Here is a 16,767-nt window from a genome sequence, read left to right as displayed (position 1 = left end):
GAAAAAACTTTTAAATTTACAATAGGATCCAAAATAAGAATTTAACAATTAAAAGAACGAGTATCGGATATGAAATAAAAATAAACGAGAGGATAACTTGATATTTTTGGATTAAAGGGTGAATTAAAAAAACTTTTAAATTTACAATATAATCCAAAACAAAAATTTATCAATCATGTTTTGACAAACCATACATCAACTAATTGCTTAAAAAATTCCTTAATACTGTGAGACTCCCATGTATAAGTAACCAAAATAAATTATAAAGTGACCCAAAATAAAAAATGGGTAAAATTAAAAACAAAAACAGTAACTGAAAAAAAAAAGAACAACAATATCTACCTTGATCCTGCAACCTAGTCTAGGGTAAAATTTAAAGGTCTCGGTATTTATCAAAGTCTAATACTCGGTCACCAAAGCTTTAATTACTATAAAATAATAAAATTAAATTTTATTTTTTGAAAAATCGAGCAACAAAATATTTTTTCAATACCTGGAGGTTCTCATTCATAGACAAACAAAACAATTTGCAACGCCGAAATCCACATTATTGCAATGTCTATTGACTAAATTAAGAAACAAATAAATTAAAGGATCAAAACTTAAAACATCAGAGGAAAAGATCTTTCTTCTGGGTTATAGTAACTTCAAGAGGAGATTTAAGTGTTTTTGCAATACATCAAGTAGAAAACTAGCATCACACACACACAAGGGCTTGTGTGCTTGTGTTTAGTATATTGTTTTTTAATCTATTTATTTTTATATTTTAAAAATGTTTTTAAAAAGATATGATTTTTATTTTATTTTTTTGTTTTAAATTATTTTTTTATTTTCAGGTCATTCTGATATGCACGTATTAAAAATATTTTTTTTAAAAAAATATTTTTTAATATATTTATAAATAAAAAAATGTTTTTAAAAATAATTACTATCAATTCATCAAACGAGTTTAATCCGGACAACAGAAAATGCCCAATCAATTAACAAACTACGAGCATAGTGAAGCTGCTCAAGCAAAATTACAAACAAGATCAAATTTCTTTCTGACTGGTTCTACAAGTTGGGAATAGAATTGATAATTTTTAGAAAAATAAAAATAAAACATAATCAGTGGGAATAAATACATTTCAGTTACCCAACAAGAATAAGAAGGATTAGCGAAAATTATCAAAGAAACGAGAGAGAAGAATTTTTGTTGTGTTTTAAAATCTATTTGAATGGGTTATTTGATATCTTCAGATTATTTTTATTGTGGTTGGTTTACAATTTTTCTTCACTTTGATCCAAGGACTGAGAAATTTACTTTATTTATTTCCTAGGTGCACCGTAGCATATGCCCCTCTATTTAATGAAAAAGAAAAAATACAGCCTTAGTTCTCTGACCACGCCACGTTCCGTTTCTCCATACTCCCGAAGAAAAGTACAAACCCATAATCCCCAAATTTCCCAATCGGATTCAGATCTTTTAGGGTTTCCAAGCAGCAATGGCACTTGAGTGGGTAGTACTAGGCTATGCCGCAGGCGCAGAGGCAATCATGGTCCTTCTCTTGACCATCCCAGGCCTTGACGGACTGCGCAAGGGGCTGCTCGCGGTGACGCGCAATCTGCTGAAGCCGTTTATGTCGGTGGTTCCGTTTTGCCTGTTTCTGCTGATGGATATATACTGGAAGTATGAGACGAGACCGAGCTGCGAGGGCGAGTCCTGCTCTCCAACCGAGCACCTCCGTCACCAGAAATCTATTATGAAAAGCCAGAGGAATGCGTTGTTGATCGGTGCTGCTCTAATTTTCTACTGGCTTCTTTACTCGGTCACTCATCTTGTTGTGAAGATCGAGCAGTTGAATCAGCGCGTCGAGAGGCTCAAGAGCAAGGAGTAAGTGATGATGATGATGGATAGACATGGACTTTGTTTTCTATTTTCATGGATTACTACTGTTAAATGAGACTTTAATTGGCGTTTTCAATTCAGTTATTTTTCTCGTGTAGGTAGTAACTGTGTTGGATTTCGATGTCAAGACTTATTAATATGCAGCTTTTCCTTAATCATTTTGGGAGTTTTTTCTTGCGTGTCGAGTTCGTTCCAATTTTGATCAGAATATGGATCGTGTTTTGTGAAAGTGTAAATTGATGAAATTGTGAGATCTGTATTAGGCAGTTTTATTATCTGCTTCTTTCTTCTGATTAATGCGGATGAATCTGTAGTATATTAGGGTAGGAGAAGAGGACACGCTTGGGTTTTCAATTTTAGTCATGCAATTGCCATGTCAAAACTCTGATTGTGAACTTAATGCAAGCTGTTGCTTGTTCTGACCAATAGCTATATTAGTCTCTTCTGATCCCTATCTCAGACAACCATCACCATACAAAAATAATGGTCAGCCAGGAAAATGATGATGAGATCCAAAGATTTTTACCTTTTCTACTCTGAACTCGTCAAATGTACACTCACAGCGACTCCGTTCCTTCTCAATGTTGGAAATATTGTTCATTTGTCTCTGAGGCAACCTTTTCTTCATATGTGCTCTCTCGCATTGCCATCTTTGGCTTTGAAATTCTTATTAGTTTTGTCATCGTTGCAACTTGTATTGGCTTGATGTTTCATCACTTGCATTGGTGATGGGATATGTGAATTCTTAGCGGCAGGCAGTGGCCGGGGGCTGGAGGAGCAGATCAGAAGAGGGAATTGATACCAGTTTACAAGGAGACGTGGTGGTGGTGGTCTTCTTGGTGCAGAGGAGTAGATTTAAAAGTTGGTCTGGGTCTGTGGTCAGTGGGTGTCAGAGTTTGTTTGGCAATGTGACAATTTATCTAGCATCCTGTTTAGTGACGGGTTTGTTGAAGCTGATCTTCTATTATCGTGATGTTCATAAACTCTCGCTTGTCTTGAAATTCATCTCTACAAGGCCAAAATAACCCTCCAGTAGCAGATCTATCATCTCATGCTGAGTCTCAGTACTCAGCATCATCAAAGCCAATTCGCATTACCCATCACAGCACCGCTCCCATGTTAGTCAATTTTGCATCCTTTCAGCCCAAGTTTTACCATTTCTTTTAGTGTTGAACACTCTTGAGTTTTGAGCCTCAGGCGATGGGAATTGCGTGGTTAAAGCAAAGCTGCTCGAAATCATGCTTTTATGAATGCCGGTAGCGACACCTCCCCATTCAAATAAGATGTTCAAGTTGTTATTCATTAAGGATTCTTCATGTTTTTTTTTTACTATTTATTTTACTAGGAATAATTTATTATTAATTCTCATCTCATTTTTTTGTTGATATTTATTTTATTTAAAATAATTTTTATTTTTTTACAATTTCATTCATATATTTTTTTTCATATCAAGTTTGATTCCTATTATTTTGATTTTTTTTTCACTTCGAAAAATTTTTTAGATTGATTTTTTTATTTCATTATTTAACATTAAATTGATTGAAAATCAAGTTTGTGAGTTTTAGACATTAACCCAGGTTTAGTTGGGTTTGCTTTTTTTTTTCCCCTCTTTTTTCTAAATTCAAGTTTTTTCAGTTTCATCCTTGAATGTTTATTCAATTTGAATTAGGGTTATGTTATTTTTAATTTTTTGCTTTCTATATAATTTTTTGCTAATTTTAAAAATGACTCGGGCTTTATCGATATTTTTTATTTGAAGAATTGTTTTTTGGTAAATTTTTAAATTGATATTTTTTTATTTCATCCTTCAATGTTAGATTAGGTGATAATTGTTTTTTTCTTTCTAGTTCCATCCTTCATGGTTGGAGTTTGTTTTTATATTAGGCTTTTTTATTTTTTTTTATATTTGTTTATCTTAATTTCATTATTTAAACCGCGAGTTAGTTGGGGTTGACTTGAGTTTTTTTTTTAATTGATATTTGTTACGTTTCATTTTTTAGCATGGTGTTGTTTTGAAATTGAGCTAAGTAATCTTTTTCAGCTGCTTTTTATTAGGTTATTTCATTTATATGATTCGAGTTATAAAGTTTGGTTGGTTTGTCTTATTTATTGATTTTATTTTTTAATTTCATTCATATATATTTTATTTGTTTTGGAATTGGACTTCGACTTCGACTTTTTTTTTTCTTTGCATTATGTTGGCTTATTATGGTTGCATGACCTGACTTGCATACTTGACATGCTTGCTTATGTTGGATCATGTCAGGTTTTTTTTCCTTTTATTTTTTCAATTTTTTTTTGTTTGCCTGGTTGGAATCTTAGTTTCGTTGCTTTTTTTTGTTTTGATGATCGTTCTTTTTTTTTTGGCAGGTTTCCATAATTATTTTTTGTTTAAATTGGTTAATTAAATGTTGTTGTCAGTTATTTTATTATTTGATTAGATTATATTTGCTTTTTTTGCTCAGTCGGGTCTATTCACTAAGTTGTTTTTTATTTATTTTTTTAAAATATGCTTACATCGCCCAAGAATCTTTTATGTATCGATAAAAAAAATATTACAGTCAGCGGTGTAGCACGGAGCCACAAATCTAGTTTGGTCTAAATGACAAAAGATGATACATAAATAAATAAAAAATTTCCCGTGCTTAGGCCAAGCCCAAGTTTAAAAATGCCTGGAAATGTGCCCGAGTGTAAGGAGTTCCCCATCCCCAACACTTGGGCCATTTCCAAGCATAAAGAGGTTTCCACTCCATCTTATCGCGGGTTATTTAATATATGTTGGACACACTTTAATGTATTTTGTCGAGTTTCAAGAGTCGTACATTTATTTTTCTATGTGGTGAAGATATCGCTTTTCTCGTCAATGATTATTTTCTATTCACATTTCTTCTCCAATGTCACATGTAAACACAACAACCCCAACCCATGACAATGGTAACCTCTCCATCAATATAGCAACTCCCTTTCACATTGAGGTATTGCACTCGTCGAGATAAACTAAAGTGATTAAGATTTATAAATAACCTGGATATCAATTAAGAAATGAGAGTCAAGTTCAAGCTAATTTAGACTAATTTAAGCCAAGCATGACAAAAAATCTAAGCTAGATAATGATAACCAAGGTAAATTCTAAGTTGTGGAAATTTATTAACTCGTATATGTTTATTTTATTTATTTTTTATATACATTATCTTCTTCTTCTACATTTATTAATTCAAGTATTAAAAGGTTTTATACTTCAATAAAAATCTTGTTTTTAAAAAACAAACAAGATAATATACAAAAAAGATATCCAAGCACATATATCTCAACGGAACCATAAAAGCTAAATTAAATCCAGAAGTTTTTAGGATAGACATTTGCAATTACTTTCTAGACCAAGATTGGCTATGCTTGTCGATCCATGGATCATGGCTACGATGCTTATGATATTGCAAATCCAAATCGAGAAGCACGGTATGTGGTCATGTTCGACAAATATGGGCTTTGATTAATGGAATCATTGATCATAAACTGTACATAATTATCACAAAGGTGATGTGTAGAGGGGAAAAACGAACTAAAAGTTAGCGAGATCTGCCCTCTTTTTGGTGCTCCAAACCAAAATGAAAAATTCACAATTAAAATAAACTCAGAAAAATAAAAAATAAAATGTTCAAGCCCCGAAAAAAGAGAGAAAAATCTTTGCTAAAACGGCAATGCTGCAGGCAGTTTTGGTAATGCATTGCCGTTTTGGTAAGTGGGCCAATGGATCCACTAGCTGACGTGGCATAACTCTAGAGATTGATTGCTTAGCGCGGAAACTCACCCCACCTTGTGGAACGAGGCTCTGCGCTGTAAATCAATAAACCATCGAATATTCTGAATTATCAATCCAACGGCCAAAAACACCAAATCCCATTGTTCTTCTGACCTCATCTCCTCCTCCTCTGAGCTCCCTAAGTCGAATGTCAACCCTCTTCTCTTTTTAAGTTTTTCTATTTCATTATACCTTGGATCTTCCAGATATCTCTTCTTTCCGTGCATCGTTAGAAGCAGTTCCTGGTTTCCCTGTTCGTCGATTTGGATCAACCAAATAGAAAGAAATAAAGAATGGATGACATGAAAGACAAGTTCAAAGGTTTCATGAAGAAAGTCTCTTCTTCATCTTCTCCTTCTAAATTCAAGGGCCAAGGTCGTGTCTTGGGCGGTGGTGGTTCCACTCCTTCTCAATCATCATCCGGACCTACTAATCCTCTCCATGCCCGTTATTCTCAACCTGTTAATTCAAATAATTCGAAGCCCAAGCCAAACCCATCTTCCTCTCTTACTTCTTCTTCAAATTCCAAGCCTTTGCCTGAGAAAAGATCCAATCTTGATCAAAACAAACCCACTCCTGCCAACAAAACCACGAATGGCCTCGACCCATTTGACTCATTGATCACTACTAGCAAAAGATCTCAAAATGGATACTCGTTGAATGTGTTTGAGTGCCCAATTTGTGGGCAGTCGTATCAATCAGAAGAAGAGGTCTCTATACATGTAGAAACCTGTGTCAATAACAGTAATGCTAAGAGTCCAGTTGAAAGCAATGATCGTGTCGTTGGTGATGATAGTGCGGTAGAAGAGTCTAGTGGGAGTGAATTGGAGATTTGTGTTAGTGCATATTTGTCAGGAAAGCCGCTGGAGGGATCGGTGGAGGTTGTGCTTAGACTGCTGAGGAATATTGTCAAGGAGCCTGCGAATACAAAATTTAGGAGGATTAGAATGGGGAATCCAAAGATAAGAGAGGCGGTGACTGAGGTTGCTGGAGGGGTTGAGTTATTGGAGATTGTAGGGTTTGGATTGAAGGAGGAGGGTGGAGAAATGTGGGCCATCTTGGAGGAAGCTCCTAAAGAGGAGAAAATTGGTTTGATTAATAAGGTGATAGGATTATTAGAACCTAGGAAGGAGGAGCAGGAAGAGCCGAGGGCTGAGGCTAAGCCATCTGATGCTCCAGCTGAGACAGAGGAACAGGTTGAGCCAAAGAAGGTTGACAGGCAGGTACGATGACAGTTTTTGCTTGATAAAATATGATATTTCCTTCTTCGTTTTTGCATTCTTAAAATTTTTGGTACCTGTTTCTTGCTTTCTTAGAAATTCTTTGCAAGAATTCCAAAAATCTTTCTGTGATAGACTTCTAGAAATTGGATTATTTATGTTTTAGTTGAATTCGAAGCATTTAAACCCCTGAAGCAGAGTAATACTTCGAATGAAAGCGTTGGTTCAAAACTAGTTATATAGCTGTGCATTAAAGATGACAAAAGATGTTCAACTCAGGGATGCCCTTTCTCTGGCACATTCAAGCATTATTTAGTTCATTACTATAACAGGTTCTTATGTGAAGGTTTGACTAAAGATATTTATGAAACATAAATAATGTCTATCACATGTAAGATTGATTGAACAAGCTAATTCTTATCCAACTTAGATTCGTGCAAGTTTTCTGCATTTGTTGAATCAACGTGCATAAGGAATGGAAACATGTCACATGTGAGCTTAGATTTGTGGAGGATTGCTGCCTGTAACTAGGAATCTGTCAAACCCCCCATCCCGCTGCCTTTTTCTCGATTTCTTTACTTCAATTTGCTTCCTTCAAGAACGCATTGTCATCTAGTTTATTGGTTGCTACTTCTCCTCCAATGAGAAGGAGCATGAAGGGTTTACTGGCCTAGGGACATGCTTTCTGCCTTCTGGTGTTTTCCCATGGTCACTTATCAGTAGTTTAATATGTCATGTAATTGTAAGCTTATGAAAGTCAATTGAGGGTCTGAAATTATGATTCCTTGCCTTCCAGTGGCAGCACTCTCTACTGTTTCTTCTCATTTATTGAATGTGTTCATTGGTAATGTGGTGTCTAAACTTTGTGTAGCCATATTTTATATGTATTTTCATGGTGCACCCCGCCTATGAATAGATGTCTTCAAATGGTCTATGTAGTATATACAGCATTCTAATCCATTTATTCGGTTTTGTTAGATAAGGGTCTTCTTTTCTGTCCCTGAAAATGTAGCGGCAAGAATTGAGCTGCCAGATTCATTTTACAGCCTCTCTGCTGAAGAGCTAAAAAGAGAAGCTGATATGAGGAAGAAGAAGATTGCAGAATCTCAGCTTTTGATCCCCAAGTCTTACAAAGAAAAGCAAGCAAAAGCTGGTAGGAAGAGATACAAAAGGACTATAATTCGCATCCAATTTCCTGATGGAGTGGTTCTTCAAGGTGTCTTTGCTCCTTGGGAATCAACAACTGCTCTCTACGAGGTTAGTCATCTTAACTGCTTTTATAGTTGTTTCATTCATGGTTAGCAATGAATACGACAACACTCTTTGTATCAAGAGGCAACATTTATTTTAAGTGAGACTTCATAGTTAAACAGGAAAGGTCAATTTTTTCTTGTTAATGCCAACAGTGCTTATCAACTGGAAAATATTTATCTATGGAAACAGAAGAAGATTACAATATTCTGATTGCACTATCCCTTTGAAAATCAGGTGATGAAACATCTCAAGAAGTTCTAATATGTATCTCTGTAATGGTCAAAAGAAATAAAAATAGTATTCTATCCAAAAACAGTTTTGTTGATGAAGTTCAATCCTGGAAATTTTTTGAATTGTGCCTCAAGTAAATGCTTCAATAATTGCATGGAAACAACATTTGTATGACATTCCAGAATCCTTCCTCTTCGACCAACCAGTTCCACTTGTATACATATGCTCTACTGTACCGAGACAAGACTCTCCACTTGTAAACTCATGTTTAAAGCTCCTACTCTTGCAATTTTACTGCTGCAATCATGTGAAGGATGGAATAATCCGTTCAGCTCTCCCACAATCTTTCCTGGTCTCCTCTTCTGGAACTTGTGATTGGATTTATTGAATTGTTGTGGTGTTTGACTTGTAATTATTTCAAGCAACCTTTTACACTGTTTCCTTTTTCTTGTTGAATTCCTTTAGCTGATAACCCTTCCTTCTCATTTTTCTTCACTATAATGATCTACCATCTGATTTATTGAATTCTCTTTCATGCTTCCTAGCTTACTGTATTATTTCCCTTTCATTTTAAAATAATAGGTCCATTGTTTGCCCCAACTCTTTTCACAAAGTGTTCTAAATTGCCACTTATTCATCACGATGAAACATTGTCTTCCCAAGAAAAGAGAACCTACTACTTAACATTAATTATATTTATGGTTTTCAGGAAATTTGCTTCAAACGAGCTTCATTCTTAACCAGCCACTTCTGTGCATTATGTTGCAGCTATAATTTTAGAACTAATACAGAAATCTACTTGTCTCTATGAGTTAAATATGATGAGAAGTTGTTTACTTTCAGTTTGTGAGCGCAGCACTAAAAGAACCTGGGTTGGAGTTCGAGCTGTTACATCCTGTTGCAGTCAAACGGAGGGTTATCCCTCATATTCCTTCAGTGGGGGGGAGAGCCACCACACTTGATGCTGAAGATTTGGTTCCTTCGTCTCTCGTCAAGTTCAGACCCATTGAAACTGATTCCTCTGTTTTTACAGGGCTCTGTAATGAGCTCCTTGAGATCAGTGAGCCACTGAATTGATTGAATAGTGTGGTGGAAGATCGCAAGTTCAATTCCTGCATCTGGTTTCAGTGTAAGCTTTAAAATCAACTCGATGGGTTGGGGCCGTGTGATAATCTTTCTTTAAAGTTTGCATCCATCCCCTTCCCCTCTCTTTCATGTATACTTGAACAGATTATACTCAGCAAGAACTATTTTTGTACTCATTTACCATTTCCAAATAATACATTTGTTGGCCAATCTAGATTGTACACAAAGTTAGAACAGTGTATTTTTTCAGAAAGGGAATTGTTCTCTATAGGTTGTTGTTGTTATATAATATTTGAAATTATATTTTTATTTCAAATATTTTTTATGCACAAATTAATTAATTTGAAAATAGTTTAAAATATAATTTTCAGCAGGCTCGACCAGTAATGGATCAAAAGGAAAAAGATTTTCTAGGTACCGTCACTAGGAAAAGAATAACAGAATATCATATAGTTTTGATTCTTTGTTAGAACGTGTTTAGGAAAGCAACTAACTATATGTTTTTTAAAATTTTGATTTTTCTTAAAAAAATTATTATTGTTTTATGTTTTTAAAATATAGTTTTAAAATATTGGTGTTGAAAATAAATTTTAAAATATAAAAATAAAATATATTAAAAAAAATTACCACAGTACCAAATACCAAACATGGAATTGAAGTACATATGAATTGATACAAATATAACATTATACAAAAAGAAACTAATTTCCTAGCGCAGGACATGAAATAGTTAGAATAAAATAAAAATATTTTAATATATTTTTAATTAAAAACACTTTTAACAAATACTCCACAACACAATTCATCTATTTATTTCAGTTTTCTTTCTCTATTGAAAGTGAAGCACAAGAATTTCCTTTTCCAAAAGTTTTTGCATATGTTTCTTTAATTTTGCTTATTTCATTGATATTCCTAATCGAACACATTCTTGTCCTTGCGTAAATTTCTCATGCTTGTTTCTCTTTGTTTATTTCAATCTTTTTGTATCCTCTTTGAACATTTTTTTTAATTAATATTAATGTTTAAACCAGTTTATATGTATTTTAACTAATTTTATAAATTCTAAAATTAATATATATTCCACATGAAATTTCTTTTTTTAATCGAGTTTAAATATATTTACTGGATAGAAAGCCTAGCAACAGTAACCATCTTCGACGGACGAGGACAGCCTTAGCCAGCCTTAGCCAAGAAAGCTTCCTATCCCATAAAATCACAGAGCTGCTGAGGGACGTCTTGCTTCTTCCTACATAAATTTCATTGGCATACAGTTGCCGTAGGCATGCACATTCATAAGCATCTCCTTCCTAGCTAGCTAGCTAGCACGGCTTACTGTTACTTTATCATATAGAATTACAGGCAATATCAAACATCAAATTACACTTCGACAATCTGTGATTTACACATTACTAGAATCAAAGACCATCCTTGAAGCATGGCCAGTTAACTGGAGAAGTAGTACCCAAACCTACCAAATATATATTCCTTTTCTTACACAACACTGCATTAATTGAAAATAAATCTTTTCCTCCCACGATTCATTTATTTGGGCGACTAACAGAATGATTCAAAGATGAAGTAAATTAATGTATCCATTAATTATTGATAAATGGCAGTGAAATTACGCTTTCTTTTTGGCTGAAGTTCTTTCCTTCTCCATGTGTTCAAATAGGCTTCCATCATAGGCAGCTCTAATTGTATCTTCGTGAAGCAAACCATTCTTGTCCTTGCATAGATCGTACAGGATCTTCCATTCGGTGTAGGAAGCAACCCTGGAAAAAAACAAATTAACATTTAATTATCTTTTTATATTTACTCATCTCAATCCAATAACTTAAATTTTTAGTTGAGATTTTAGAATATAATTTATATTATTCTCTAACACACCTTCTCAAGTAAAAACTCTTTGATCTTGAAACTTGCACATGCTCACATTACTTTATGATTAATTTTTTATCAAATAAATAGGGAAGGTGAAATTCGAACTCGAGACCACTCGGTCATTAAGACTCTGATACCATGTCAAAGAACTATCCCAACCCAATAGCTTAAAATTTTAGGTAAGGTCTCAGAATATGATTTATATTATTCTCTAACAGAAAGACATGATATAATTTACTAATTACTTTTGGATTCTCAAAATTGAAATGAGAAACTAACCATCCTCTGAAGTCCTTAGGTTCTCTGTTAGCCTTGAGCATTCCCATCAGTTCGTCTGCTGTCAAGGAATTTGGATGCGAACGTGCATGTTTGCTGAAAATTTCTTCAAACTTTCCAGGCACGAACCTACAATTTTGTTACGAGAACTGACATGAATATCAAAATAAATGAGCCAAAAAATGCTTTAGTACTATATATTAGCCTGTGTTAAGCCATTGGTTGATACATTGCCCTCATCGCGCTACCGAACCAGAACGTCTTATGTTAGCTTTTGATTTGATAAAATGGACAGCAACTCGATAGCAGATTTAATTAGCGGACCTAAAACAGCATCTCTTCACCACCTACTAAGCTATGGCTCTATAACCCCAACAAAACAAAACAAAACAAAAAAACTATGCATTAAGAACTTTTCTAACGAATAAAATAGGATAACCAGGCCTCACTTGGCACGAGTGCCCATCAACAGTCAAGAGTGGGATAGTCTAGTCAAAGTGAAATTCCATAAACTAACATGGTTATTAATTAATTATGGCCAAAACTCACTGCATAATTGAACTAGCTATAAAAAAGAATACCAATTAATTAGAATTTAATTGGAAAATTAATAAGGAATCTTCATCGATCATGCCATCACCATGATAAAATACGATAAGAAAACAATCCATTCTTGTCACAATGTTTAGCCGCCATGTTTCGTGGCAAGAACTAATTAATAAATTGTAGCATGAAACAAATGAGACTGCAGGAATATAATTATACAGACCTTCCTTCGCTGTCATACACACCAGAATCACTCCCATGTTTGGTTCGGTGGATGTTCTTAACCTCGATAGGGAACAATAGAGATGGAAACTTCCCCTGTAATACATGAAAATACGATAAATAATAATACATGAACAATTCCAGAGATAAAAGGTGAAGTGACTGTTATTTTTAGGCTGTCCAAGTTTTATAATGCCTTGCACATCTTCGTACTTAAATCAATCATTATTAACTAGATAACTGAGCTGCAAGCATCCCAAAATGGGGCGAAATCACATAAAATTAAATATCTTGCGATTCTAGGAAAACAGATTTATTTCTCATTCTTAGAATCTTAAAAGGCACACATAAAATAATGGGAAAAAAGTGATATATTTTTTCCTTGACCTGATTTTATGATAAGTATTTGTTTCAAGGTTTCTCAGCTCAGAGAGATTGAGCTCATGCTAATCAAGAATACGTGAGTTTGTTGCTTGTAAGCAACTAGAGATGACCAAATTTAAAAGAAAAGCAAGGAAGGAAGGGAAACCTTTGCTTGGGATCTAACAATAGCTAGCGTTTCCCTGTGTTTCTACTAGACTCCATTAATATGCGACCCTACCTGGACGTCGCAGCTTGCATATTTGATTAACTTGTATTAACTTCAAATCTTGCTCATAACTTTATATTATATTTATATTTATATACTATGCTAATATTTTGTTTCTTGTCTAGACGATGTGAACTGAACGAAATATGGAAAAGCAAAATTGAATTCGTGATAATGGAACTCGTCCATCCTCGAGGACCCATTTTTCTCTGTCTTTTTTTTCTTCTTAAAAGAATGCACGCGGGTTGAATTCTTTTTTGCAAGGCACATGAAAATTCTTAAATGTGTAAACGGGCCCATCTTAGCAAGAGGACGCAAATTAGGTGCAATAAATTCCAGTGCACAAATTATTGATCATTGACGAGTGAGTCTTCCCAGAAGAAATGTCAAGACAAAAACTGTGATGCACTGCAAAAACACGAGATATTGACAAGAACAACCGGTAAATATAAGCAAGTAAAGCGATATATTAATCATTTGAAAAAAAGAAAAAAATAGACACCACAGATTCCCATTCATAACCCGATTAAATGGGACAATTATCCACCTTCGAGGAAGCACAAGTATACAAGGGTGGCCATGACTTTTTCAAATTATATGCAATGAGAAAACATGTGGTGGAGATGACTTGGTCATCACTCTATGAACACATGCCACGACAACACTATATCCTTCGACACATCCTTTAAGCTTTATTTACCACTTTTGCAAGAATGGTGTTTAGTAGCCAAGTAAGTAAAGCGCATACGCAGTTATCCATCCTCTACGATCTTGGACAAATATATAAAGAACAGAAAAACTAAACAGATGAAAAGATCAGTGCTGCTAGCTTATGTCAACTTCTAGTCAAGCACAAGTTCAATTGATGACACCAAAGACCAAACTAGCTGCATATCAATCATGCACCGACACCTACGGTGATCTTATATTATTTATTACTACTTCCCCCTTCAATTTCTCAAACGACAATTTCTCCCCCCCAAGAAAGAAAAAGTAGAAAATCTTATCAGCAGAAGTGAAAAAATAACCACACAAAAAAAAGGAACGATTACTTTGGATTCGAAATATTAATTAGAAAAGGAGCTGGAGAGAAATACAGGTCGAGTTTTCTGGCTGAGAGCGATATTGATCAGAAGGGCACTGGCAGTGGATAATAAGACACCACACCCAATTGCGCGAAAACCTGTTAGTTAACAAATCCAGGTTAAAATTAAGCCATTAGTTAGTTTTTGTCTTCTTCGACAAAAAAAAGAAAAAAAGAGAAAGAGCAAGAAGAAGAAAAAGACGAGAGCACACCTTGAAATGTCTCCCAGGGATAAACTATGCCATCTTGATTCCTATCAAAGAAGAAAACATGCTTCTGTAGTACGTTATGGTCATTTGGCACAAATTTTCCTGCATGAAAAAAATGATCTCTAACTTTATCCATAGAAAGGCACAGAGCAAGAAGTAAGGAAAGCAAATTCCATTACCGTCTTGTTGCTTATCGATTGATGATAATGTGGAGGAAGTCATAACTATGATAGTATGATGAAACTGTGAAAGCAATTAGAGAAAGAGATGAGAAGCGTTTATTGGGGCGGAAAGGATATATGCTGTATGTGCTAGAGAAGAGAACATACGGCTTTGTTCTGTTCTACTTGAAAGGGGAGGAAATCGATGGCATCCATTACAAATAACAGCATTTTATGGTTACAGTACACCTTACGGCCCAAGCGCTTTATTTGTTGTAGCGGTATGCATTCTCTTTTTTCTGTAATCACTTCTTTTTTCTATTCTTTCATTTCACAACAACGGCAGGGTGAATAAATATGCTTTCTTTTTTAGTGCATCAATTGAAATAAAAGTTAATTGTGGATTCTAACAGTAAAATGATAATTTTTATCTTTAAAAAAGCTTCATAATATTGATTTTTTAGGTCAATTTGTTATTTGATAATTATTCAAGGGTTTTATTATTTTGTTATTATATTTATGCACAATAAAATGACTTTGCTATCATTAAAAACAAAAAAATTATTTAACTTTATTCAAGGGTCTTTCCAAGCATTTCACATTTTGAAATACAGTAAAATTAAAAATTTAACCTTAGAGTTAAAAATTCTAAGTCATTTTTACAGGAGTATATTTGTATTTTCATATTGTTTTTTTTGTTTGTAATTATTGGGTTTGTTATGGCGATAACATAAGTTGCCATTTAATTATTTTTTTAGTTGAAAAAGTTGTTGACGTGTGTTGTGCGCGCGCGCCAATGAGTGAGAAGTGACACGCATTTTGAACGGTGCGTGTGATGTCCCATGACGATAAAAAATACGCTTTCGTTGTGTCATTTTGTTCTCTGTTGTGTCCTCTTTCTTTATAGATTATAAATGTCATTTAAAAATGACCGGTTTATCGCCGCCGCTAGTGACCCTTTCCCCTTACATTTCTCTTTCCTACCCCAAAAAATAAAGTTGTCCTTGATTTTTTATGGTGTTTCAGAATCCATCCTCTTAGGTTTTATTTTTTTATTTTAGTCATTCTTTTTTTTTTAAAGTTTTATTTGTGTTCAATTTAGTCATTCAATTCTAATTTGTATATATGATGTTTTTCAATTAGGTCCTCCTACGTTTGATTTTTTTTCCTTAGCTCTTCTATCAAAGTTTTTTTTTATATAGTTTTTGGTTTTATCATACAAATAAGATTTATGGTTTTTGTTGGTGTTTCAAAATCCATCCTCTCAGTTTTGATTTTTGATTTTAGTTCTTTTCTCTCTTTTATTAAAGTTTTATTTATTTTTAATTTATTCTTTCAATTCTAATTTGTGTATATGATATTTTTCAATAAGGTCCTTTTATTTTTTATTTTTTATTTTTTTCTTGGCTCTTTTGTCAAAGTTTTTATAGTTTTTAGTTTTATCCTTCAAATCAAATTTATGACTTTTTTTCAATAATAATAATATTTATTTCAATTTGGTCCTTTTTCTTTTGATTTTTTATTTGTTTCCCTTTCCCTTTTGTCAAAGCTTTTATGATTTTTAATTTTATCCTTCAAATCAAGTTTATAATTTTTGTTATTTCAACAACAGTAACAACAACAACAACAATAATGGTAATTATAGCAGCTGTAATAATGATGATGATACTAACAATACAATTAATAATGCTACTAATATTGATGATAATGTTAATAATAGTGATAAGAATAAAAATAATGGTAATATTAATGGTAGTAGTATTAATAATAATTATAACAATAGTATTAATAGAAATAACAATAACGATAATAATAATAATGATAGTGATAGTGACCACAATAATAACACTACTATTAATAATGATATTACTTATTGATAATAATAGTAATGACAATAGTTGTAATGATAGTGATGATAGTGATGATAGTAACAATGATAATAATAACTATGAAAATAATAATGATAGTGATAATTAATCATTTAATGTTAGATTTATTGGGAATTGAGTTTTACCACCTTTTTCATATATGTTTTTTTCAATCTAATAACCTATATTACAGGTTTGAAAAGTTTAATTGGACTGACATCCTTTTTTTTTGCTTTATTGTTTTTTTTTTCTATTTTATTGTTCAACATTAGTTTTTTTAAAATAAAAAAGGATCATCCAGATTTCATTTAAATATACTAAATAGACCAATTCACATCGAGTTATCTCTTATATAGTTTCACCAAAAGCTTGCGCTAGGCAAAGATCCAAGTTAAGAGATTTAAAAAGTTATCATCGTGCTTTCAATGTTTTTTTTAAATGGTTCGACCTATA

General features: G+C 33.4%; 3 protein-coding genes across 4 annotated transcripts; 2 read left to right on the top strand and 1 right to left on the bottom strand.

Annotated features, from left to right (window-relative positions):
- The first annotated feature begins 1,340 nt into the window (after nucleotides 1-1,340).
- Nucleotides 1,341-2,046, top strand: LOC133704302 (uncharacterized). Its single transcript, XM_062129098.1, has one exon. The coding sequence runs from the start codon at nucleotides 1,485-1,487 to the stop codon at nucleotides 1,875-1,877; it is 393 nt and encodes a 130-aa protein (XP_061985082.1). The 5' UTR covers nucleotides 1,341-1,484; the 3' UTR covers nucleotides 1,878-2,046.
- Nucleotides 2,047-5,714: 3,668 nt separating this feature from the next.
- LOC133705457 (plant UBX domain-containing protein 2) lies at nucleotides 5,715-9,688 on the top strand. 2 transcript variants are annotated; one of them, XM_062130674.1, is made up of 3 exons: nucleotides 5,715-6,910; nucleotides 7,886-8,164; nucleotides 8,575-8,949. In XM_062130674.1, the coding sequence occupies exons 1-3, from the start codon at nucleotides 5,981-5,983 to the stop codon at nucleotides 8,650-8,652; spliced, it is 1,287 nt and encodes a 428-aa protein (XP_061986658.1). In that variant the 5' UTR covers nucleotides 5,715-5,980; the 3' UTR covers nucleotides 8,653-8,949. The 2 variants fall into 2 exon arrangements, with proteins under 2 accessions (XP_061986658.1, XP_061986657.1); XM_062130673.1 differs by lacking the exon at nucleotides 8,575-8,949 and adding an exon at nucleotides 9,236-9,688 and having other exon boundaries at nucleotides 5,717-6,910.
- Nucleotides 9,689-10,831: 1,143 nt separating this feature from the next.
- On the bottom strand, nucleotides 10,832-14,770 carry LOC133704637 (probable peroxygenase 4). The gene is made up of 7 exons (XM_062129525.1): nucleotides 14,615-14,770; nucleotides 14,465-14,528; nucleotides 14,289-14,387; nucleotides 14,090-14,175; nucleotides 12,405-12,499; nucleotides 11,639-11,764; nucleotides 10,832-11,250 (listed from the first exon to the last, which is right to left on the bottom strand). The coding sequence occupies exons 1-7, from the start codon at nucleotides 14,675-14,677 to the stop codon at nucleotides 11,100-11,102; spliced, it is 684 nt and encodes a 227-aa protein (XP_061985509.1). The 5' UTR covers nucleotides 14,678-14,770; the 3' UTR covers nucleotides 10,832-11,099.
- Between the last annotated feature and the right edge of the window lie 1,997 nt (nucleotides 14,771-16,767).

This window comes from Populus nigra, chromosome 10 (genome assembly GCF_951802175.1).
Source record: "Populus nigra chromosome 10, ddPopNigr1.1, whole genome shotgun sequence".
Lineage (NCBI taxonomy): Eukaryota > Viridiplantae > Streptophyta > Magnoliopsida > Malpighiales > Salicaceae > Populus > Populus nigra.
This window is presented reverse-complemented; position numbering and strand designations above follow the sequence as displayed.